The 25,155-nt window shown below is 38.3% G+C and overlaps 1 protein-coding gene across 17 annotated transcripts in view; it reads left to right on the top strand.

Moving 5' to 3' along the window:
* LOC106505748 (uncharacterized) overlaps positions 1-25,155 on the top strand; it is a 1,225,997-nt gene that overhangs the window by 249,494 nt on the left and 951,348 nt on the right. The window contains exon 3 of one of the 17 annotated variants that reach the window (XM_084990365.1): positions 9,201-9,339. The exons of the other annotated variants lie outside the window; for them this stretch is intronic. Coding sequence (XP_084846491.1) covers positions 9,201-9,280 — 80 coding nt within the window. The 3' untranslated portion in view covers positions 9,281-9,339. The remainder of the gene's footprint in view (positions 1-9,200; positions 9,340-25,155) is intronic. 17 annotated transcript variants of the gene reach the window in all.

The raw sequence follows: 25,155 nt of genomic DNA on the forward strand, positions 1-25,155 counted from the left end.
TTGCCCAGATGTTATATGGATACATGGCAACCATCTCACTCTTGGAGAAATAAATACCATAAAAGGGTTGGGCAGGCATGGAAAGACATTATATAACTGCCAAGAATGTTAAAGGTCTAAGATTTTACTCTACTCGCAGGCTAACCATTTAGCCTGCATGGTTTCAAGGGTGCCAGTAGAGTTGAAACTGAGTCATAGGCAAAGGAGAGTGTGTTACTTACAGCAACGGCAGTAGCCAAAGAATCAGCATTTTTTGGGCCAGTTCCCAAGCCTCCTGGCCACTTCCCAGTTCTCATGGGGTGTCTTGAAGAGGGCAGACGATAGATGCAAATGTAGTCAGTTTGCTACAGGAGAAGAACAGTATTTGTTAGGGAACCTGAATCTTGTATAATATGCAGTCAGCATGCTTGATGTTTGCTTTTGAGAGAGAGACATTTTCTTTATTATACTGGACAGTAAGAATGTCTACCCTTTGCTTCACAAGGAAATGCTATCTCTATCTTCCAAGGCAGTAAGCAAACTTGATCTTTGTATTTTAAGGCTGCATATAAATATCCTTGAAAAGGTAGTTCAGAACAAAAGGCAGTCAGTATCTCTGCAAACTGATGTGCAGAAATATTAAGATTCAAGGAAAATTATACCCCAATAATAACCCCCAGTCTTCAAAGATCCAAAGAAATTACAAAACAACTCATGGTTTGACCAGGGATCAAAGGTCAATGACATCTGTATGCATTAGGCCAGATAGAAATAAATGTATATCATAATTTGGATTTGCATATTTTCCCTTTGGGACTATACTCTAAGGTGGTCCCCATCACTGGGATAGCAAAGACGACCTTAAAAAAATTCAGTTTCTCTCCAGTTCAAGTCTATCTTTTTATATTGGTTTAGGGACCAGATGGGTATGGAGACTCTGAGCCTCATAATTCACAATGACACTGTGAAATAAACAGAGTAGGTATTTATTCCCTCCAGCTGATGGAAGAGGAAATTACTCCATGGCTGGTAGAGAACACCGAGTGACAGGTTGGTAGTGGCAAATGCAGAAAGATAGTAAGAAAAGATGAGTTTCTGAGACTAGCCTAAAAGGATAAAGGGGCCCTGCTGGGGCCCAGCTGCTGTGGGTTAGAGAGGGTGTTAATCACACACTGCTTTCAAATCCATCTCCACCCTTTCATTGATCTGCTGTACTAATTGGCAGCACCCTTTGTGGAAAAACAAGCAAACAAACAAACAAACAAGCTTGACGTACTGCTTATTGGCTTAGGGAGATGCCAAGAAATATTTGTCTGTTTTGTTTTTTGTATTTTGGTCTGAGCTCTCACTGGGAAACAAAATAAAGCCTTTTGATAAATTAATATCCAAATTATACCATCTCTGTGGTCCAAAATCACATGTAAAAATTTCATATAAATTGATCTCTAGATAGTGAGTTACCAGGGACTTCTGGAGAAGCAAAGGTAAAGCCACTCTGAAGGATCACTTTCACAGCCCAGGTTGCAAAGAATTCCTAAAGATTTTAATTCAAGATGAGCTCATGGTACAAAATTATAAAATAGGCAAGTTAAGAATTCACCATAAGCAGTAACTTGAGATCATAGAGTATTGTGATAGAGACAATAATACAATTTTGCTTCACATAATTAGATAGAATAAATAGAACCTATAAAGAAAGAATAAGATAAAATGAAAAATGTATAGGGAAACTTGAATAAACAACCAAATAGTTGACTTCTGCTGCTGGACAAGATAGAATAGCCTTTTTCTTAGTGATCATTGCAATACTCTGGACAAAGCTCAAAAAAACAAGTAGCTAAGAATCCTGAGAACTTCATAAAAGTAGACAGATTGGGGGAGGGGTCAAAGTTTGAAGAAGTAAATATCTGACTTCTTCCTCTTAAGGTCTTGATCTTGCATTGAGATGGGGCCCCAGTTACGGAGCCATAGCTCCTTCTTAAATGCTAAGGTAAACTACATCTTTCTGGCCAGCAGTTCAGAAAGAGGGGCACCAGAGGGTGTATGGGGATGTCATAGGAGAGAGCTGGAGAAAGAGACCTTTAATTATGTGTTTGAACCAGAACAAATCCCAGGCTTGTCCTGGACCTGTGCAAACTTGGGGAAGACCCAAAGCAGCATGACAAAGGCTTTGCAAACTGAACTGACAGTGGAGCCATTGCCCACGAGTGAGGCAGACTTGCCTTCTACACCTAACTGGGTTGATTGTCTGTGAAAATAAATTTTAGGGCTTTAGCAGGACCTAACATCTTACAATGTAACTTAAGATTTGCAACACACAATTAAAAATTGTACAATATACCAAGAAGAAATAAAGCGGACCCAGGAAAATGTGACCAATTCTCAAAAGAAAAATACAATAACTCAAAACCCCAAGACGACCCAGAGTTTAGAGATCAAAGATTCTAAACCAGCTATTAATATGCTCTATATCAAGATAGAAACACTCAGTGAATGTAAAGATGGAAGTTCTGTGCAAAGAAATAGGAAAATATAAAAAAAGAGAACCAAGTAGAAATTTTAGAGCTGAAATATAATATCAGAAATTTTAGAAAAATTCCATGGATGGGCTCAGTAGCAGAATGCAGATGAACAGAGTCAGTGAACTTAAAAATAGGTCATTAGTAATTATGTAATCTTAATAGAGCAAAATTTATATATATATATATATAAAATGAATAGAGGCTTAGGAACCTTGGAAACAATAACAGTATGTCTAACATTTTTGTCATTTGAGTTCCAGAAGGAAAGAGATTGGTGCAGAAAAAATATTGAATATATAATGAATGAAACCTCCCCAAATTTGAGAGACACAAATTTATATAGACTTAAGAAGCTTAGCAAAACTCAAGCAGGATAAATTCAAAGAAAAATAAGCTCAGATACATCATAATCAAATCACTGAAAACCAAAAATAGAGAAAAAAGGTCTGGAAATAACATGTTACATACAAGGGAACAATGGGTTGAATAATGGAGGTCAGAAGACAGTGGTACTCTGTATTTAAAGTGCTGGGAAAAATACTGTCAATTCCAGAATTCCGTATTCAATAAAGATGTATTAGGAAGGAAGCAGAACTAGAAGTTTGTTACCAGTAAATATGCCCTAAAAAATATCTCAAAGGAAGTTAACTAGGCTTTGGGAAGATAATACTGAAGGGAAACTTAGAACTTCAGGAATGAAAGAACAATAAAAATGTAAACACCTGGGTAAATTTAATAATCTATCTTCAAGTTCATGACGGTTTACAGCAAAAATTGTAATTCAGCAGGTTTTCGGTGTGTATAGAGGCAAAGCATTATGATAGCTATAACATAAAAGAAAGAAGGCAAAGAGACCTACCTGTTTGTAAGTTTTCTATAGTTTATTTGTAGTGATAAAATATTGAATCAAAATAGAAAAAAAATTAGATATACCATTCTATTGTTTGTAAGACAGCCATGAAAAACTATGCAAAGGACTGTATAGCCCAGACACAAACACAAGTTTAAATGGAATACTAAAAAACATTAAAAAATAACAAAATAAGTTTTGTAGAATTGTAATATAATCATTGAAATAAAAACTCAGTACATGGTTTAATCGTTTGATTAAAGACAGCCAAAGGGAAAAAAAAAAATTAAAAGCTAGGTATACGAAAATTGCCCTAGATATAGCACAGAGAGATAAAACAAATAGTTTTTATTGATAATGAGAGGCAAATGTCTTTTGGAAGATTTAAAATTATATCTAAAGTGAAGTAATTGAGTAATGTAATAATTTATCAGTTCTATTTAGTTTCATGTATGTCAATTCACTGTTTACATTTAAAAAAGTTGTAAAATATTTGTTAATGCCTATGAATTTGGCCCTCTACTTGGGATAGGGTATTTTTTTTTTCTTTTTTTTTTTATTACTCAAATGAGTTTTTCACATCTGTAGTTGTATAATGATCATAACAAGCCAATTTCACAGTATTTCCATCCCACAACCCAAGCACATCCTCCCACCCCAAAACTGTCTCCTCTGGAGCCCATCAGTTTTTCAATGTCTATGAGTCAGCATCTGTTCTGCAAAGAAGTTCAGTCTGTCCTTTTCTCAGATTCCACATATCAGTGAAAGCATTTGGTGTTGGTGTCTCATTGTATGGCTGACTTCACTTAGCGTGATTATTTCTAGGTCCATCCATGTTCCTGAGAATGCTTGTATTTTGTTATTTTAGTGGCTGAGTAATATTCCATCATCTATATATACCATGTCTTCTTGATCCACTCCTCTGTCGATGGACATTTAGGTTGTTTCCATGTCTTGGCTATTGTAAATAGTGCTGCAATGAACATCAGAGTACATGTGTCTTTTTGAGTCGTGGTTTTCTCTGGATAGATGGCCCAGGAGTGGGGTTGCTGGATCAAATGGTAGTTCTATTTGTAGTTTTCTGAGGAATCCCCAAACTGCTTTCCACAGTGGTTGCACCAATTTACAATCCCACCAACAATGTACTAGGGTTCCTTTTTCTCCACACCCTCTCCAGCACTTACTGTTTGTAGACATTTTGATGATAGCCATTATGGCTGGTGTAAGGTGGTACCTCATAGTGGTTTTGATTTGCATTTTCTCTAATAATGAGTGATGCTGAATATCTTTTCATGTGTTTTTTTGCCATCTGTATGTCTTCTTTGGAGAACTGTCTGTTTAGATCTTCTGCCCATTATTTGATGGGGTTGTTCGTTTTTTTGGTATGGAGCTGCAGAAGGTGTTTGTAAATTTTAGAGATAATCCCTTGTCAGTTGATTCACTTGCAAAGACTTTCTCCCATTCTGTGGGTTGTCTTTTCATTTTGTTTGGGGTTTCCTTTGCTGTGAAGAAATGTTGAGGTTTGTTTAGGTCCCATTTGTTTATTTTTGTTTTTATTGTCAATCCTCTTTAAGAGGTGGATCTGAGAAGATGTTGCTGTAATTTATGTCAGAGAGTGTTTGGTCTATGTTTTCCTCTAAGAGTTTGATAGTGTCTGGTCTTATATCTAGGTCCTTAATCCATTTGGAGTTTATTGTTGTGTATGGTGTTATTAGGTAGTGTGCTAATTTCATTCTTTTACACATGGCTGTCCAGTTTTCCCAGCACCACTTACTGAACAAGCTGTCCTTTCTCCATTATATATCCTTGCCTCCTTTGTCATAGCTTAGTCGGCTATAGGTGCGTGGGTTTAATTTTGGGCTTTCTATCCTGTTCCACTGATCTATATCTTTGTGCCAGTACCGTACAGTTTTGATGATTGTTGCTTTGTAGTATAGGCTGAAGTTCGGCAGCCTGATTCCTCCAGCTCCATTTTTCTTTTTCAGGATGTCTTTGGCAATTCTGGGTCTGCTGGGCTTCCAAACAAACTTTAAACTATTTTGTTCGAGTTCTGTGAAAAATGACCTTGGTAATTTGATAGGGATTACATTGAATCCATAGATTGCCTTTGGTAGTGTAATCATTTTGATAATATTAACTCTTCCAATCCACGAGCATGGTATATCTCTCCATCTATTTGTGTCATCTTTGATTTCTTTCATCAGTGGCTTATAGTTTTCAGAGTACAGGTATATTGTCTCTTTAGGTAGGTTTACTCCTAGCTATTTTATTCTTTGGATGCGGTGGTAAATGGGATTGCGTCCCTAATTTCCTTCTCTGCTCTTTCATTGTTAGTGTATACAGATGCCGTCGATTTCTGTGTATTAATTTTGTATCCCGTGACTTTGCCAAATTCATGGATGAGCTCTACCACTTTTCTGGTAGAGTCTTTAGAATTCTCTAGGTATAGTATCATGTCTTCTGCAAATAGTGATAGTTTTACATCTTCCTTTCCAATTTGGATTGCTTTTATTTCTTTTACTTCTCTGATTGCCATGGCTGGGATTTCTAGAACTATGTTGAAGAGTCATGGCGAGAGTGGACATCCTTGTCTTGTTCCTGATCTCAGCGGGAATTCGTTCAGCTTTTCACCATTGAGAGTGATGTTTGCTATGGATTTGTCATCTATGGCCTTTATCATGTTGAGGTAGGTTCCCACTGTGCCCACTTTCTGAAGGGTTTTTATCAGAAATGGGTGTTGGATTTTGTCAAAGGCTTTTTCTGCATCTCTTGAGAGGATCATATGGTTTTGATTCTTCAGTTTGTTAATGTGGTGTATCACACTGATGTATTTGTGGATGTTGAGGAACCCTTGCATCCATGGGATAAACCCCACTTGATAATGATGTACAATCCTTTTAATGTATTGTTGGATGCGGTTTGCTAGTATTTTGTTGAGGATTTTTGCATCGATGTTCATCAGTGAAATTGGCCTAGTTTTCTTTTTTTGTGGTAGCTTTGTCCGGTTTTGGTATCAGGGTGATGGTGGCCTCCTAGATGAGTTTGGGAGTATCCCTTCCTCTGCAATTTCTTGAAATAGTTTCAGAAGGACAGGTGTTAGCTCTTCTCTAAATGTTTGAGAGAATTCGCCTGTGAAGCCATCTGGTCCTGGACTTTTGTTTGTTGGAAGTTTTTAAATCACAGTTTCCATTTCAGTTCTTGTGATGGGTCCATTCATCTTTTCTATTTCATTTTGGTTTAGTCTTGGAAGATTGTACTTTTCTACAAATTTGTCCATTTCTTCTAGGTTTTCCGTTTTATTGGCGTATAGTTGCATATAGTAGTCTCTTATGATCCTTTGTATTTCTGTGATGTTCGTTGTTACTTCTCCTTTTTCATTTCTAATTTTATTGATTTGAGTCCTCTCTCTTTTTTGCTTGATAAGTCTGGCTAGGGGTTTCTCAATTTTGTTGATCCTTTCAAAGAACCAGCTTTTCGTTTCATTGATCTTTTCTATGGTTTTCTTTGTTTCTAGTTCATTGATTTCTGCTCTGATCTTTATGATTTCTTTCCTTCTACTAACTTTAGGTCTTGTCTGTTCTTCTCTCTTGAGCTGCTTTAGATGTAACGTTAGCTTGTTGATGTGAGCTTTTTCTTGTTTCCTGAGGTGGGCTTGTATTGCTCTAAACTTTCCTCTTAGAGCAGCTTTTGCTGCATCCCATAGGTTTTGGAGTGTTGTATCTTCCTTGTCATTTGCTGCCAGGTATTTTTTAATTTCCTCTTTGATTTCTTCAGTGATCCATTGGTTGTTAATAGCATGTTCTTTAGTCTCCATGTGTTTGCACTTTTTGCAGTTTTTTTCTTGTTGATTTCCAGTCATATAGCGTTGTGGTCGGAAAAGATGCTTGATATGATTTCAATTTTCTTAAAGTTACTGAGGTTGGATTTGTAGCCCAGGATATGATCAATCTTAGAGAATGTTCCATGTGCACTTGAGAAGAATGTGTATTCTGTTGCTTTTGGATGGACTGTCCTATGAATATCTATTAAGTCCATCTGGTTTAATGCATCATTCAGGGCCTATGTTTCCTTATTGACTTTCTGTCTGGTTGATGTGTCTATTGCTGTAAGTGGGGTGTTAAAGTCCCCCACTATGACTGTGTTATTGTCGATTTGTCCTTTTAAGGTTGGTAGCCATTGCCTTATATATTGTGGTGAACCTATATTGGGTGCGTAGATATTTAAAATTGTTACATCTTCTTCTTGGATTGATCCTTTGATCATTGTGTAATGACCTTCTTTTTCCCTTAAAATATTCTTCACTTTAAAGTCTATTTTGTCTGATATGAGTATTGCTACTCCAGCTTTCTTTTGATCCCCGTTTGCATGAAATATCTTCTTCCATCCTCTCACTTTCAATTTGTATGTATCCCTAGAAGTGAGGTTGGTCTCTTGAAGACAGCATATATATGGGTCTTGTTTTTGTATCCATTCAGCCAGTCTATGTCTTTTGGTTGGGGCGTTTAGTCCATTAACATTTAAGGTAATTATTGATATGTGTGTTCTTATTGTCATTTTAGTAATTGCTTTGGATTTGTTTTTGTCGTTCTTTTTTCTCCCCTTCTTTTCCTGTTCCCTCCTCTTGTGGTTTGATGACTGTCTTTAGTATTGTATTGGGTTGGTTTTTCTTTGTTTGTGTATCAATTCTAGATTTTTGGTTTACAGTTATCCTGAAGTTTTGATATGAGTCTATATGTATATGACATTATTTTAACTTGTCGATCTCTTAATTGCAAGTTCATCTCCAGTGTCCTGCATTTGTACCCTCCTCTTCTCATGGTTTCTGATTTTGGTGGCATAATTGTGCATGGATGATTTCGTATATTTACTGTATCTATACCTTTACTGGTGAGCCTTGTCATTTGTGGAATGTTTGTTTCCTGTTGATGTCTTTTCTTTTCTGCCTGGAGAAGTTCCTTTAGTATTTGTTGTAAGGCTGGTTTAGTGTTGCTCAGTTCTCTCAGATTTTGTTTATCTGTGAAGGTTTTGCTTTCTCCTTCAAATCTGAATGAGAGCCTTGCTGGGTAGAGCAATCTTGGCTGGAGGTTTCTTCCTTTCATCACATTAAGTATATCATGCCACTCCCTTCTGGCCTGCAGAGTTTCTGCTGAAAACTCTGCCAGTAACCTTACTGGGGTTCCCTTTATGTTGTTTCTTTTCCCTAGCTGCTTTCAAGATTTTCTCTTTGTCTTTAATTTTGGTCAGTTTGATTAATATGTGTCTCGGGGGTGTTCCTCCTTGGGTTTATTTTATATGGTACTCGTTGTGCTTCCTGGATTTGAGTGAGTGGTTCCTTTCCCATGTGAGGGAAGTTTTTGGCTATTATCTCTTGGAATATTTTTTCTGTCCCCTTCTCTCTCTTCTCCTTCTGGCATCCCTATAATATGGATGTTGATGCGTTTCACGTTGTCCCAGAGTTCTCTGAGACTCTCTTCATTTGTTTTCACTCTTTTTTCTCTTTTCTGTTCTGCATCTGTAATTTCTACTAATCTGTCCTCTACCTTGCTTATTCGTTCTTCTGCCTCCTGTATTCTGCTGTTAGCTGCTTCTAGTGAATTTTTTATTTCAGTTATTGTATTTTGAATCTCTTCTTGTTGAAGTTTTATATCTTGTATCTCTTTGGTCAGTGTTTCCTGTAAGTTATCCATCTTTGCCTCCAGTTTATTTCCAATGTCTTACATCATCTTCAGCATCAATAGTCTGAAGTCTTTTTCCTGGAGGCTGAATCTCCTCATCACTTAGCTGATTTTCTGGGGTTTTTCTTTTCTCCCTCATCTGAGTTATAGTTCTCTGTCTTTTCATTTTTTTAGGTTTTTGGTGTGGTGACCTTTTTACAGATGATAGAGTTGTAGCCTCTCTTACTTCTGGTGTCTGCCCTGCTTGTGGCTGAAGTCGGAATGGGGGCTTGCTGTAGGCTTCCTGATGGGAGGGGCCGAAACCTGCCCACTGGTAGGTGGAGCCGATTCTAATCCCTCTGGTGGGTGGGGCTTAGTCCCTGGATGGGATTAGAGGCTGCTGTGTGCCTGAGGGGTCTTTAGGTAGCCTGTTTACTGAGGGGCAGGGCTGTGATCCCACCTGGGTTGTTGTTTGCCCTGGGGCTTCTCAGTGCTGACTGATTTTCCCAAAATGGCCACCTCCAGAGAAAGGCACGCTGCTGAATATTCCTGAGAGCTTTGCTTCCAATGTCCTTCCCTCACAACCAGCCACATTCACCCCTGTTTTCCCAGGATGTCCTCCAAGAACTGTAGTCCTCCAGATTCCTATGGACACTTTGCTTTGCCCTGGGACCCAGTGCACGTGAAAGTCTGTGTGCACCTTTTAAGAATGGGGTCTCCGTTTCCCCCAGTCCCATGGAGCTCCTGCGCACAAGCCCTACTGGCCTTCAATGCCAGATGCTCCGGGGGCTCTTTCTCCCAGTGCCAGATCCCCACACATGGGAGCTTGATGTGGGGCTCAGAACTCTCATTCCTGTGGGTGAGTCTCTGTGAACCAGTTAGTTTCCAGTCTGGGGCTTCCCACCAGCAGGTATGGGATTGTTTATATCGTGTAATTGCCCCTCCTACCTCTTGATGTGGCCTCCTCTTTTTCTTCTGGAATAGGATATCTTTTTTAAGGTTTCTGGTCCATTTGGTTGAAGATTGCTCAGCCTTTAGTTGTGAATTTTGTTGTTTTTAGGTGACAAGTTGAGCTCTAGTCTGGGATAGGGTATTTCTTTTATACACTTGAACATTTGTAGAAACTAGGTGGTAAAATGACATTCGTGTTTTGGGGTCTGCTTTGAAGTATAAAGAAAACCTGGCTATGGTGTTTTCCATGGTGTCCTTTGAAGTATAAAGAAAACCTGGCTATGGTGTTCACCATGGTGTTTCCATGGTGTCCATGGTGTACAAATATCCATTGTCAATAATTTGAGGAAAGTGATTCTGTAATTTCTGCATCTACCTGTTGTGAATTACAAAATTCCTTGGCAATACTTTAGATTCATTCAGCAGCTCAAAAAGAAATGAGTCACCAAGCTGAATATGGAGCCCAGCCAAATCTTGGTGGGATTTTATAAACATGCTTACCTCTTGCTTTGAGGGAGCTGCCTACTGGAAGAGTGGAGGTGCTCCTGGGAAAGACAGCTCCCTGTGGATCTGGGGAGGGACGTGGCCATGGGTATCGGGTGACTTTTAGAGAGTAAGAGTTAAGGTTGCCCAGTGTTAGCAGATTGCAGCGTAGTTAAAAGCAGAACAAACGTCGAACTAAGAAATATAACAAATTTACTATTTATCTATCCAAGCACTGTCTTTCTCTTTGATCCCCTCAACAACCCTGAATGGCAGGCAATATCATCCACAATTTACTGATGAGGAAATTGAGCTTCAAGGAAAGATGAAGTCAGTATTCTGTGACAAATCTCTGTAGTTCCAAGGCCTTTCTATTATAGCCTATATAATTCTGTGCATTATTGATGTAATTGGGCATCTGAGTAGATAACACTTGTTATTTTATTCAGATGTTTATAGTATACACATATATGCACAGCAATAGGAATATTTGGATTATATCCATAATGAAAAATTCTTGTTTAAATGAGACAAAATGCAATGTGGAGTCTCACCATTATATATGTCATAGATTCACTTTGATGAAGCATCTTATTTTTTTTTTTCTTTTTCAGCTGTCCCATGGCAAATTGAATTCCCTGGCCAGAGGTCAGATCCAAACTGTAGTCACGACCTAAGCTGCAGCTGCAGCAACACCAGATCCTTAACCCACTGTGCTGGGCCAGAGTAGGATCGAACCTGTGTCCCAGTGCTCCCAAGACACTGCCAGTTGATCCCATTGCACTGCAGTGGGAACTCTGAGCATCTTCTTATTTAAGGTCCTCTTACCTAGTGAAGGGGTTCTGTGACTAGCTTTAGGGAATAGGGTAGGGTTACAGTCATTATGCCCTGTTAGTTGGCTTTGTGTGGGGGCTGATTGTTAGCTTATCTTTAGAATTCATTTTACACATGCACACACACAATCACTGTCTCAGATTAAACAAATCACCAGATAGCTGAGGTTAATTATCTGTTTACCCTAGAGCCCTAGTGTGAGGACATGCCAATAGGTGATCATAAAACTATGTCCCCCAGAGAATACCAGGCCCCACAGAGCTCAGCAACAAGGAGATGCCTAAGTGGTGTGTTTCAGGAGATTCTGAAAGGCCATCTTTATAATACCACACATTCTATTGGACACATACTTACCTAATGAGCCCTCTGTGTCAGGTAATGCATAAAGGTCTGAATGCACAGAGGTGAAGAAGTCAAAGCCCATGGCTTCTCAGTCCTCCCCTTCCAGTCACAAAGAAGGACCATAAACAAAATAGTGGAGCTGTAACCATCACGGTTGTAGGCTGTACAGAAATCCAGGTGAGCACATAATTAATGATGGGGAGTGGAAAAATGGCAGGAGAAAGCTAGGGAAAGCTGTAGGAAGATATTATATTTGGATTTAATGGTTGAGTTAGAATTCACCAGGGTTACAGATCACAGGGCATTGCAGTCAGAGGGAAGTATAGGGGCAGAGCAGTGCCAGTGAAGTCTGCTCCTGGACAGTGAAAAGGAGTGTATGGCTGAGCTTGGGAGAATTTAGAGAAGATGGGGTAGCAAAGTGGAAGATGAGGTTGGAAAGGGTCAGAGGCCGCATCATAAGGAACATGGCTTTATCCTGTTGGCTATAGTTAGAGTGACCATAAAATTTGTTGTTCAAACTGAGACACTTTTTTTTTTTTTTTTTTTTTTTTTTTTTTTTTTTTTTTAGGGCCATACCTGCGGCGTATGGAGGTTCCCAGGCTAGGGATCTAATTGGAACTATAGCCGAAGGCCTACACCACAGCCATAGCAACTCGGAATACAAGTCGAGTCTGCAACCTACACCACAGCTCACAGCAATGTGGGATCCTTAACCCACTGAGCAAGGCCAGGGATCGAACCCATAACCTCATTGTTCCTAGTCAGATTCTTTAACCACTGAGCCATGATGGGAACTCCTCAACTGAGACACTTTTAAGAGTAAAATGGAGTTGTTAAAATCATGGGAATTTAATTTTTTAAATATCCATTGATTATCAACTTGATTCTATTAAACTTTTTAAAAAGACATTTCTTCCTAAAAATATTAGAAACATTTATGTTGTACAAAAGCAAAAATTAAAAGTCTGTGAAGAGTAAAAATAATGTGAGCAAAAATTATTCCTGCTATAGCCACATATTTTAATCTGCTTGTTTATGGTTGTCTCGAATACCAAGCCATTAGCATTTTTTTGAGAATATAGTTTTCAATATAATCTTGCTTTTAATGTTTTAATAAAATAGCAATGTTTAAAGTTCTGTTTTATGGTATGTAGATTAGAATGCTTGATAACTCCAATGAACTCTTCTCTCTTTTTTTAATTGAGAAAATACTATCCCTGCAGGCACCGAGAAATGTTCAAAACAAATTATGCTAAATGGATGATATTCCCAATTCAATTTTTTTCATATTAAAATGTGTAAACATCTCCAGCTGTTTTCTTCTTCTATCCAATGTACCTTTCTTCAACATTTTTTTATAAGACAAAACTCATCAAATAAGTTGTCTCTGTTTATGATGTTTTTGAAATTTTGCCAAATATAAACATTGCAAATTATAGGCTTTCTCAATTCCATTCCACTTCAGAAGAGAATAAAATTTATCCAATTAAAAATAGTAGCTCTATCAAATAACTCTACCCACAAGTGATATATTTTATTTTATTTTTTTTCTGCCTTTTTTTTTGGCTTTTCTAGGGCTACTCCTGCAACATATGGAGGTTCCCAGGCTAGGGGGTCTAATCGGAGCTGTAGCCACTGGCCTACACCAGAGCCACAGCAATGTGGGATCCCAGCCATGTCTGCAACCTACACCACAGCTTACGGCAACAGCCGGATCCTTAACCCACTGGGCAAGGGCAGGGATCGAACCTGCAGCCTCATGGTTCCTAGTCGGATTTGTTAACCACTGAGCCATGACGGGAACTCCAAAGTGATATATTTTAAAGGACAATTATAGAATTTCAAAACTGAAACTTATATGCCCTTTAAGCCCTTTTCATTTAATTAATTCAGTTTTTCCTTTGCTTTTGGAGAGTAAGTTTCAATGACTTCCTTGTTGTACACTATATTTTTAGTAATGAAAATTTACCAAAAGCTTTAAAAAATGCAGTTTTTGGATATTTTATTTGTTGAGTACTTTAATTATTTCCAGCTTATTTTTAACAAAATACAAACAAAATTTAGAACATTTTTTATTTCAAAAAGTTCAATTTTATTGTAAGACACTTAGGTTGACATAAAAAAAAAAAAATATTCAAAGGCTCAAACATTTCCAACATCCATTTGAGTGTGGGCAGCAAAACAAGAATGTATGCATCTCTGTATGAAATAATATTTTTGTCTTTAATACCTGTCGTTACAAATTTTTATGTAAAAATCATTTTAACTATGTATGTAAGTATACATATATGTGTAAAATTTAAGAAATATACTTCTCAATACTATTGTATTTGGAATAGCAGGGTATCATAGCTTATTTTGATAAACTTAAGAATTTTATGTGTACCATAACCAATTCCTAGTTCTGCATATTTACAGTCTTTTTAATATGTTTCTTTAGGAGTTCCCATTGTGGCACAGTGGAAACAAATCCAACTAGGAACCATGAGGTTGCGGGTTTGATTCCTGGCCTCGCTCAGTGGGTTAAGGATCTGGCATTGCTGTGAGCTGTGGTGTAGGTTGCAGACTCAGCTCAGATCTTGCGTTGCTGTGGCTGTGATGTAGGACGGAAGCTGTAGCTCTGATTGGACCCCTAGCCTGGGAACCTCTATATGCCATGGGTGTGGCCCTAAAATGCAAAATAAATAAATAAATAAATAACTTTCTTTAGATCCTTGTTTTTATGATGATAATGGGTTCCATTGGTCTCTAATTGCTTTGCCGCAACAAATCCTTAACCCAGAGCAAGGCCAGGGATTGAACCTATTCCTCATGGATGCTACTTGGGTTCATTAACTGCTGAGCCACGACAGGAACTCCCTGTGTGGTAGTTTTGAAAGAGTTAAAAGCTCTTCTAGCATAGTCTAGTGGCTAAAAGCACCTCTAGAATAGTCTAGAGGACATAGTAATTATTAGCAACCTCTCTTATTAGATGTTTTTGTTTTGTTTTGCTTTTTAGGGCCATACCCGCAGCCTATGAAAGTTCCCAGGCTAGTGGTCCAATTGGAGCTGCAGCTGCTGGCCTACACCACAGCCACAGCAACGCGGGATCTAAGCTGCGTGTGTGACCTACACCACAGCTCATGGCAGTGCCGGATCCTTAACCCACTGAGCGAGGCCAGGGTTTGAACCCACGTCCTCATGGATACTAGTCAGGTTCCTTTCCACTGCACCACAGTGGGAACTCCTAGATGCCTTTTTAAGATTAAGTAAAATCACTCTTCCTATTTTCCTGTGACCAAAAGCCATAAAGATTTGATGCCCCCCAAATGCTGATGGTGGCCTGTGGGGAAATACAATGCCAGGACTTGCACTTTTATCATGTATTTTTTATGTATCCTCAAAGGTTACATTGTGAGCTTCAACGTCTATTAATATTTGCAACACAGGGGCTACTAAATCATCAACATTACCTAATTTTAAGTTTTACTTCTGTTATAAACAACTCTGAGAGCATACTATTTTGTTGATACCAGCCAAGGAAGTTACTCCTAGTCCTTTACTAATAACGTTTTCCAATGATAGCAATGAGTGGTGATAATCAGAAATAGGTTATTTTTAAATTTTAGAACAAAATGTTTAAATGATCCTAGGAGACTACAACTTATACATGAAATGGTTTGATGAAGCTAATTACTAGAGGAGAAAAACGCTGAACTTTATAATAGAATTATGGAATTGCTCACTTTCTGGCTGAAGCTGTTGGACCCAGACAGTGGTTTTATCCAGACATTCATGGCTTATTTGTGTTATGTGGGAATCTTCAAGTTTTTGAGCATTTACAGAGCACCTGCTTTTCTTGGAGTAGTGTATGTGCAGCCACTGGACTGGTGATATTCTTGGCACTCAGTGAAGGCCTTCTGGAGATGCATCAGTTTACTTGGCCATGCCAAAAATGTGGCTGAAGTACCTTGACCCTTGGCCCTGATGACGCCGTGGAGACTCTACTGGCATGGTCAGGAATAGTCTCAGTGCTCATTCCAAAACAACATGATGGCATCTGGGACCATGTAGAGTGGGAGGATGGTGCTTTGAAGGAAAGAAAGTCCCAATTTGAGTGTTTCTTTTTATGAGGTTGAAGGGAAGCAGCGTTTTCACTTCTCTACCTTTTCTTTTCATGTGACTTGAGGCACAGGTGTTTGTTCAAAAGGTTACAAAATAAACATAAAGAGTTCTAATAGGGGAACTTTTTGCCCTTTGTCTCTACTGCCTACCCTCACAAAAAGTAAAGCAAACAGCCAGGTTTTATAGGCTGTTGGAAGATTCAAGGCGATTGCAACAGTGTGCTGTGGTCCTAACCAGGCAGAGGTGAGAGAGACAGGGAATCAGGTGATGGATTGCTTTAAGGTCTGCTCCACATGGTCCCAGAGAGATGGAATTAGTTGGGAGGCTGATTATCTCCATTGAGCCTTGTGAACTGGAGTTGGGGTTTCTCTGATGGTTCTTTTAGTCTCTCAAGAGGCTGAGGATTGTGATCTATGAATGTGATGCAGGAAAATCTCTAGTCATCACAAAAAAACAGTATTTTTCTCCCTTATTTTCATGACATGATCATCTTAAACATGCTGAGAAAACTATCTCAAGAAATTCTGAAGTCAGAGGGGCATGTTCTGCCTGGGTGCTTTTACCTGATTAACCCTGTAAGCCTTGCTCACTGATTCATCTCTGTTCAACTTTTCCTAACACCCACCTTATCCTCTGGAGTTAGTTATGCCCTCCCCTGTGCTCCTGAGACACTCACCACATTGAACACCCCAACTCTGTTTTTTTTATCTCTCTCCTAGTGGATTATGGGCTGTTTGAGAGTTTTGTTTTATTTATTTTCGTATAAATTACAAATACGTAGGAATGCCTAGCAAAGCTTAACACATAGCTGGTGTAAATAAGTGAATGTTCCAGAGTAAATTGTTGATACAGTTTGTAATTTTATTTATAAAGCAAAGGGCCTGCCATAGAAATTTTGGAAAATGTAGGTAAAAAGAGTAAAGCTTATTATCCTACTGCCCAGAGTGAACACTGCAAACATTGATATATAACTTACTAAGCTTTATTCCTAGTTTGTGACTGTAAATTAAAAAAAAAGAAAAACAGCATTATATAACATACACTCTCTTATAAGCTGCTTAAAATACCACTGTGAGTATTTTTCCATATCACATATTCCTCTACTACAGTGCTTTTAATGATTATTGAGTTCCTTTGTATGAATGTGCCATAACTTGTATGACCATTCTTCTATTTTTGGAAATGTATGTGGTTTTCAGTATTTCCCATAGACGAAGACTGTCTTGATGAGCACCCTATGTGCATCCCTAGTGACTTCCTTAGGATAAATTCCTGGAAGTAGGATTGCAGACAAAAATACCAAATCACAGATAAATAGCTCAAAGTGGGATTGCTGGATAATATGATAGTTCTGTTATTAATTCTTGGATGAAGTTCCATACTGTTTTCTATAATGACTGCATTCCCATTAGCATTTCTATCAACAATGCACAAGCATTCCCATTCTTCCACACCCTTGCTAATGTTTGTTATTTCTTCTTCTTTTTTTTTGGCTGCACTTGCAGCAATAGTGAAAGCCAGGGATCGAACCTACACCACAGCCACAACCTGAGCCACAGTAGTGACAATGCCGAATTCCCTAACCCACTAGGACACCAGGGAACTCCAGCACTTGTTATTTCTTAACTTTTTGGTAATAGCTATTCTGACACATGTGAAGTGCTGTCCCATTATGGTTTTGGTTTCCATCCCTGATGACTTAATAATCTGTTCATGAACCCATTGGCCATCTGTATGTCTTTGGAAAAGTGTCTATTCAGATATTCTGCCCATTATTAAATTGGATTGTTTGTTTTTTGCTGGATTGTATGAATTGTATGAATTCTTTACATATTTTGTATATAGTCCCCTATCAGATATATGATTTGCAAATATTTTATCCTATCTAGTTTGTTGCCTTTTCATTTTGTTGATGGTTTCTTTTGCTGTGCAAAAGCCTTTTAGTTTCATGCAATCATATTCATTTTTTGCTTTTGTTACTTCTGCTTTTGGTGTCAGATTTTTTTTTATTTCAAGTCTTACATTCAAGTCTTTTGAGGGTTTTTTTTTTGTGTATGGTGTAAAATAGTGGTTGTGTTTCATTCCTTTGCATGTGGTTATTCAGTTTGTCTAACATCATTTACTGGAGACTGTCTCTTCACCATTGTATATTCTTCCCTCCTTTGTTGTGAATTCGTTAACCATATAGATTTATTTATTTTATTTAATTAATTAATTAATTTATTTTTGGTCTTTTTTTAGCTATTTCTTGGGCCGCTCCCGCGGCGTATGGAGGTTCCCAGGTTAGGGGTCAAATCGGAGCTGTAGCCACTGGCCTACGCCAGAGCCACAGCAACGCGGGATCCGAGCCGCGTCTGCAACCTACACCACAGCTCACGGCAACGCCGGATCCTTAACCCACTGAGCAAGGGCAGGGACCAAACCCACAACCTCATGGTTCCTAGTCGGATTTGTTAACCACTGCGCCACGATGGGAACTCCCTAGATTTATTTTATATTCTGTTCCATTGAGCTATATATCTGTTTTTATGCTAGTACTGAAATGTTTTATAGCAGTATTATACTATAGCTTTGTAATATAGTTTGAATCAGGTGTGTGATAGCTCCACTTTGCTCTTATTAAGATTGCTTTGGCTGTTCAGATTGGGTCTTTTTATGTGTCTGTGGTTTCATACAAACTTTAGAATTATTTGTCCTATTCCTTTGAAAAATGCCTTTGGAATATTGATAGGGATCAAATTGAATCTGTAAATTGATGCAGGTAGTATGGACCATTTTAACAATATTGATTCTTCCAATTTATGAGCATAGCGTATCTTTCCATTTATTTTTTAAGTGTCCTCTTCAGGTTCTTTCATTAATGTTTTATAGTTTTCAGTACACAAATCCTTTGCCTCCTTGGTTAAATTTACTCCTGGGTATTTTACTCTTTTTGATGTAATTGTACATGGGCTTATTTTCTTTCTCTTTCTGATAGTTTGTTATTAGTTTATAAAAATGCAACATATTTTTGTGTATTGATTTTTAGCCTGCAACTTTACTGAATTCATTTATTCTAACAGTTTTTTGGTGGAATCTTTAGGATTTTATGTATCTAATATCATGTTATCTGCAAAAAGCGATAGTTTTTCTCCTTTTCCGATTTGAATGCCCTGTTTTCTTTCCTTCCTCCCTTCCTCCTTTCCTTCCTTCCTTCCCTTCTGCTTCCTTCTTTGCCTGTATTTTATGGCTAGGATTTATAATAGTATGTTGAATGGAAATTGCTAGAGTGGGCATCCTTGTCATATTCCTGATCTTAGAGGAGATGCATCAGCTTTTCATTGTTGAGTATGATGTTAGCACTGGGTTTGTCATATGTGGCCTTTATTATGTTGAAATACATTCCCTCTAGCTCATTTTGTTGAGAGTTTTTAATCATAAATGGATGTTGAATTTTGCCATGTGCTTTTTCTGCATCTATTGAGATGATCATATGATTTTTATCCTACATTTGTCAGTGTGTAGTATATCATTTTGACTGACATATTAGTGTTGAACCATCTTTGCACCGCTAGAGTAAGTCCCACTTGATCATGATGTATGACCCTTTTAATGTATTATTGAATTGAGTTTGTTAATATTTGATTGTAAATTTTTGCTTGCTTCTTTGTTCAGTAGGGATGTTGGCTTGTAATTTTCTTGTAGCATCTTTGTCTGGTTTTAGTATGAGGGTAATGCTGGGAGTACATGTATTTTAAAGTTATTTGGATTACAAAGTTGTAATAACTTACATTTTTATCAGTAGCATATGATGATTTCCATTTCCTTGAATATTCTCTTATCAGTAGGTATTGTTATATATACATGTTAAAAATTGTCAATTAAAAAGCCTAAAAACCACATAAAAATCAAGATGACAAAATTTTGCATTACTGAAATCACCCCAGAAGGGTGAGCATTGCTGGAACCTGTGAGTGCTTCAGAAGGCAATGGAGGTCAGCTTAAAATCTGCTGATGGTGTGGCTACTGGCAACAAGGAAGAAGGATTTCCCAGTCAAGGGCTGATGTAGCAGGGGTGGAAAGGTTTAGGGGGAGAAGGAGAAAACAGTGGACCCCTCTGGGAAGTCTAGCACATAAGTAGCTAGGTGGTGACCTTGGTGGTGGCCATCTCAGAGCCCAGTGGAGAGGTGGTGAGTCAGTTCAGAGAACAGTCTAGACCAGGCCTGAGGAACCAAAGAAAAGACATTTTATGCCAAATATTGAGAAGTCAGGAGCAAGACTGGAACTATATGAAAGAATTTTAAGTCTAGGAGAGAAGGCTTTAGAAGTTCACACTTGACCTGATAGTATAAATTGGATTAGGGTTCATGAGCAGGTGGAATGTTGATGTTGATATTGTTTGACTTTTCCATCATAATCAGTCAGGGCTGGCTTAGAGTTTTGGCTTTGCCACCCACTGTGTTACTTTGAGCATGGCACAGAAGCTGAGGAATCCCAGGTTCAACTTATATTAAAAAAAAGAGGATTTAACAGTTTGGTTAAAATTATCTCTAAGGTTCTTTCTAGCCCAGAAACTCTGTTTCTTTCTCTAATGAAAACATTGGGGGGTAGGTGTGGTGTGGCAGGAACATTGTGCAACCATGGATTTAGCTGATATTTAGATTTATACTTTGGGGTTATTACTTCTGACAACAAATCATTGCCCAGAAGTCCACTAATATATTGATATTACTACTCTGTTTTGAAATTCTAAACTGCGATGCTGCTTCAGTTTACTTAAATGAACAGTGGTGATATAATCAGCTGCAAATATTTCTTTTCTACCCAAGACATATGTCATGTTCGACTCCTAACAGTAATCCATAAGTGTAGAGGGCTGTGCCATCAAGCATTTTCATTTCTCTGTAGGTCTTGTCATTAATGAGAACTTTGAGTTGAAAGGGACTGGAAATCTGAGGAAAGTATGGGACCAAAACCCCAGCAAATGTAAAGTGACAACTGCTTAATTTGAAGTGGCACTTTTCCGTGTTTGGCTTTCCCAGCACTGCAGGTTGGGATGTTTGCCACTGTAAAGTCAAAATGCCTGCAAAAACAAATGCCCAGTTTTCAGATATCTGGTCTGTATCATTTATTTTTAATACTAAATGTGACATAGTGTAATGTTCTATCGATTAAATTAAACTGCATGGGTGAGGGAGATAGACTTTCAATCGAATTCTTAGATGAAAAATGAGCTGCTTGTCGTAGAGTTTTCCTGGCAATCGTCTAACATCCTGATAGATATTGGCTGGCTCCACTTAAACAGCTGGAACCTTGCAGCCATCAAGCTGTGTCTATATGAGGGACACCCCCCACTCAGGGGAAAAAGTGTTAGGCCTTTAATAAAGAGGGAAAGGATTTCTTGTAGTTAGGAGATTTAATAATTGTTTTTTATTCCCCCATGTGATTGACATCTTTTTGGAAACTTTGCATGCTTTTTTGGTGAAGTCATTATGGTATGCTGCACAGCTACAGCATATGTTTAGAAGAGGCATTTTGCACTCAATTCTTCTACCACCAACTCCCTAAGAAACAAGCCTATTCATTTTCCTATCTGCTTTTTAAATAATGTTAATGTGTTTGGGGCTGGTCATCCAAATATCGTGCTAATAAAAGGTGTTAATAAAATTTAAGATGCTAAGGAGACTTTTCTGGTGGGATAGCACCAGTTCAGAGGGGAATTATACTTTTTGCGTTAATGTAGTTAATTTCGTTCCTTGTCCCTACAGTGTGGGTTAAGCATAATTTCAACAGACCTAGATTTCTGTACAAGGAGAGGTGGGGGTAGAGGGAGAACCTCCTTAGAGACTTATCTCAGAAAGTCTTCCTTCCTGGAAACTTAGGACAAAATGAATAAATTTTCTCTGAAACATGATGGCACCCGAGAGGAAGAGACTTTGAGAGAAATAGCATGAGGCCATTCTGGGTCCAGCAGTTGTGGTCGGTTGAATTAGAATATTATAATCAGGAGGTCATTGACCTTGTAGCAATGCAGCTAGGGTGTAGTTAGGCTTAGAGAATGGCCAGGGCCTGTGTTCCATCCTTTAGAGATAGATGGTCAAAGATTAAATGTAGCCTGGAGCCTACAAACCAAGAGCATCATGAGAAGGGAACATGGTTAGCATAGCCAAGTGATGGTGCATGTCTCTGGAAATGGAGCCCAGCACAGGGGATTTATGCATGAAATATAGGAGATAATCAGAGGAGGCCTGGGTTTCCCTGGGAGGATAGCAAGGAGGGCCCTGTCAGGTAGGTAAAGCAATGCATGAAGTGCAAAGGCAGAAAAACAAAGATAGGTTGAATATACAAAAGTAAATAGCAATAGTAGTGATGGGAACAACTAGAGCAATCAGCTCTGTGCAGTGGAAACTGAGCTTAAATAAATTCACAGGTATTAAACCATGATAAAATTGGACTCCAAAGAAAAGATGATTCAAATAAAGAAACCTAGAACAGATTATGACGTAGTTATATAGAGAATACTATGCAGTCATTTGAAAGAAGTTATAAATAATAAAATGAAAAGACAACCTGTAAACTGAGAGAAAATATTTGCAAATGATGTGATCTACATGGGTTTAATTTCCAGAATACACAAACAGTTGATATTGATATTCTCAAAATCAACAACCCAATCAAAAAATGGGCCAAAGACCTAAACAGAATTTCTCCAAAGAAATCCTACAGATGGCCAATAGGCACATGAAAAGATGCTTACATCACTAATTATTAGAGAAATGCAAATCAAAAACCACAGTGAAATATCACCTCACACTGGTCAAAATGGGCATCATCAAAAAGTCTATAAATAAGTGCTGAAGGGGGTGTGGAGAAAAGGGAACCCTCCTACACTGTTGGTGGAAATGTAAATTGGTGCAGTTACTATGGAAAACAGTATGGTGAGTCCTCAAAAAACTAAAAATAGAATTACCGTATGATCCAAAAAGCAAAAACTCTAATTCTAAGAGATACATACACCCCAATGTTCATAGCAGCACTATTTATAATAGCCAAGACATGGACGATTGAATGGACAAAGAAGATGTGATGTACATTGACAGTTGAATGGACAAAGAGGATATGATGTATACATACACACATGCACACACACACTGAAATATTACTCAGCCATAAAAAATGAAATAATGCCATTTATAGCAGTATGGATGGACCTAGAGATTATCATACTAAGTGAAGTAAGAAAGAGAAAGGCAATTATCATATCACTTATGTGTAGAATCTTAAAAAAGGATAGAAATACATTTATTTACAAAGTAGAAACAGACACAGAAAACAAATTTATGGCTGCCAAAAGGGAAAATGGGGGGTACATTAAGACCTTGGGATTAACAGATACACTCTACTATATATAAAATAAAAAATAAGGATCTACTGTATAGCACATGGATATCAATATCTTATAATAGCCTATAATGGAAATGGAAAATAATGTGATAAAAAATATATGTATATGTATAAATATGTATATCTGAATTACTTTGCTATACACCTGAAACTAACAATATTATAAGTCAACTATACTCAAATTAGAAAAAAACAGTAGTGGAAAAAAAAAAAAAAAGATGTTTGGGAGTTTCCATTGTTGCTCAGTGGGTTGAGAACCTGACTGGTATCCATGAGGATGTGGGTTCAGTCCCTGGCCTGGCTCTATGAGTTAAGGATCCAGCAATGCTGCTCTGAGCTGTGGTGTAGGGCACAGATGTGGCTTGGATCTGGTGTTGTGGCTATGGTATAGGCCAGCTGCTGCAGCTCCAATTCGACCCCTAGCCCTGGAACTTCCCTATGCTGCAGATGTAGCCCTCAAGAGAAAAAAAAAAGATATTTGTTTTCATATGAATGTCAGACATACCTCAAGTGAAAACATGTTGCAGACAGTATACTATGATCAATTTGTGAAAAAAGGTATATAAGTGTGTACGTGTGTGTGAATACATGTGTGATTGTATGCATTTATGTATATAATATTTTTCTATGCATATATACTTGTAAGCGATATAGAGAACATTTTTAAAAGTTTCCACAGACTTACTAAGAGTGATTTCCTCTAGGAAATAGGTCAGAGAAGATCGAGCTGGGGTTGAAGGAAAGGATAGGGAAGAACAAGAAAATGTAGCTTTTAACTTTACTTACATTGTTTGCATTTTTTTTTTTTTACCATGAGTATGTACTACTTTAGTAATGATCATAATAATGATGATGACAATGGCAACAAATTACAAAGAAAGAACTAGAACCTACCTTGAAACTTTGCCTCTAGTTTAGTCAAAGGAAGCTGGAAGAATTTAACGATCGCTTAGTGACAAGTAATTTATCCAGCTGGGTGCTACTCATTAGAAAATTCAGAGAGTAGACTAAATTGTATTTTGAGCATAGTTGGGAATGATATTCAGAGTTTTCATCTCTCCATAATTTTTTTTTTCCCCAAAGTCCTGAGTGGTCCTCAGATACCACAACCGGAAATACTTGGGCAGAGTATACCCTGGCCAACCTTGATGTATCAATGCACTTTTCTAGAGAGGGCCCCCTTGATTCTGGCTGTGGTGTTTCTAGTCACATAGATTCCAGCCACACAGCTGGTACCTGAACAGGGTCTGGCTCTTCAGTTAAGTCAGTATTATATAGGGAAGAGAGTTTCTGCCAGCTCAGCAGATCCCTGAAATGGGATATGAACACAATGGTGCACTTTGGCTGGCCTCTTATCCTTTTGTTGCAGGAATATCTCAATGAATACATCAATGGACTTTAGTCTCCCCTTCAACTTCAGGAGAACATGAACTACTTACATAGCTTCTTAGGCAGGAAGGAGGGAGGCACATCTTAAAAGCTATTCCTGAATGTCTTCCTCTTGTGATTAGAAGGGAGGAGGCTGGCTGGGGATGGGGGCGGATAACATTCTTCAGCTTCTGGCTGGGCTGCCAGCCCAACAATCTCCCCCCCCCTCCCCTCCTGCTCCATATGGATACAGGAAAAATATAAAGGATGAGTTCTCTGCCCTTGAGGAATTTATAATCTGGTTGGGGGGCAGCCAAACTGCGGCTGGATAGCCTTGGATCAGCTGCATCATGAGCTGGTGTGATACAGCTTGGCTGTTTCAGCAGGCACCAGCTGTTCCCCTTTCTTGGGGTCCAGGCCTGAGCCAGGCCACAGGTCAGTGGGCTGCAGGGGGAGGAACTATCTCATTTTTTTCCTTTTATAGTGCTGGGTTTGGCCACAGTTAGAGGAATTTCTCAAACTAAAAGCTTCTGGTGAACCATCTCTGGTTCAAGTTAACAAGCCACGTCATTAATAGAAGGTATAGAGCACCTTTTTCTTGTCAGAGAAATATAGAGTTGGGAAAAACTATAGAAATTGCCAGGTTAAGTCCTGTCATTTTAACTTTGGGATGGAGGAGCAAAGG

The sequence above is a fragment of the Sus scrofa genome, chromosome 13 (genome assembly GCF_054392235.1).
Source record: "Sus scrofa isolate SSC_HxYL_T2T_F1_AM1 chromosome 13, Sscrofa_HxYL_maternal_Yorkshire_Landrace_v2.0, whole genome shotgun sequence".
Classification (NCBI taxonomy): domain Eukaryota; kingdom Metazoa; phylum Chordata; class Mammalia; order Artiodactyla; family Suidae; genus Sus; species Sus scrofa.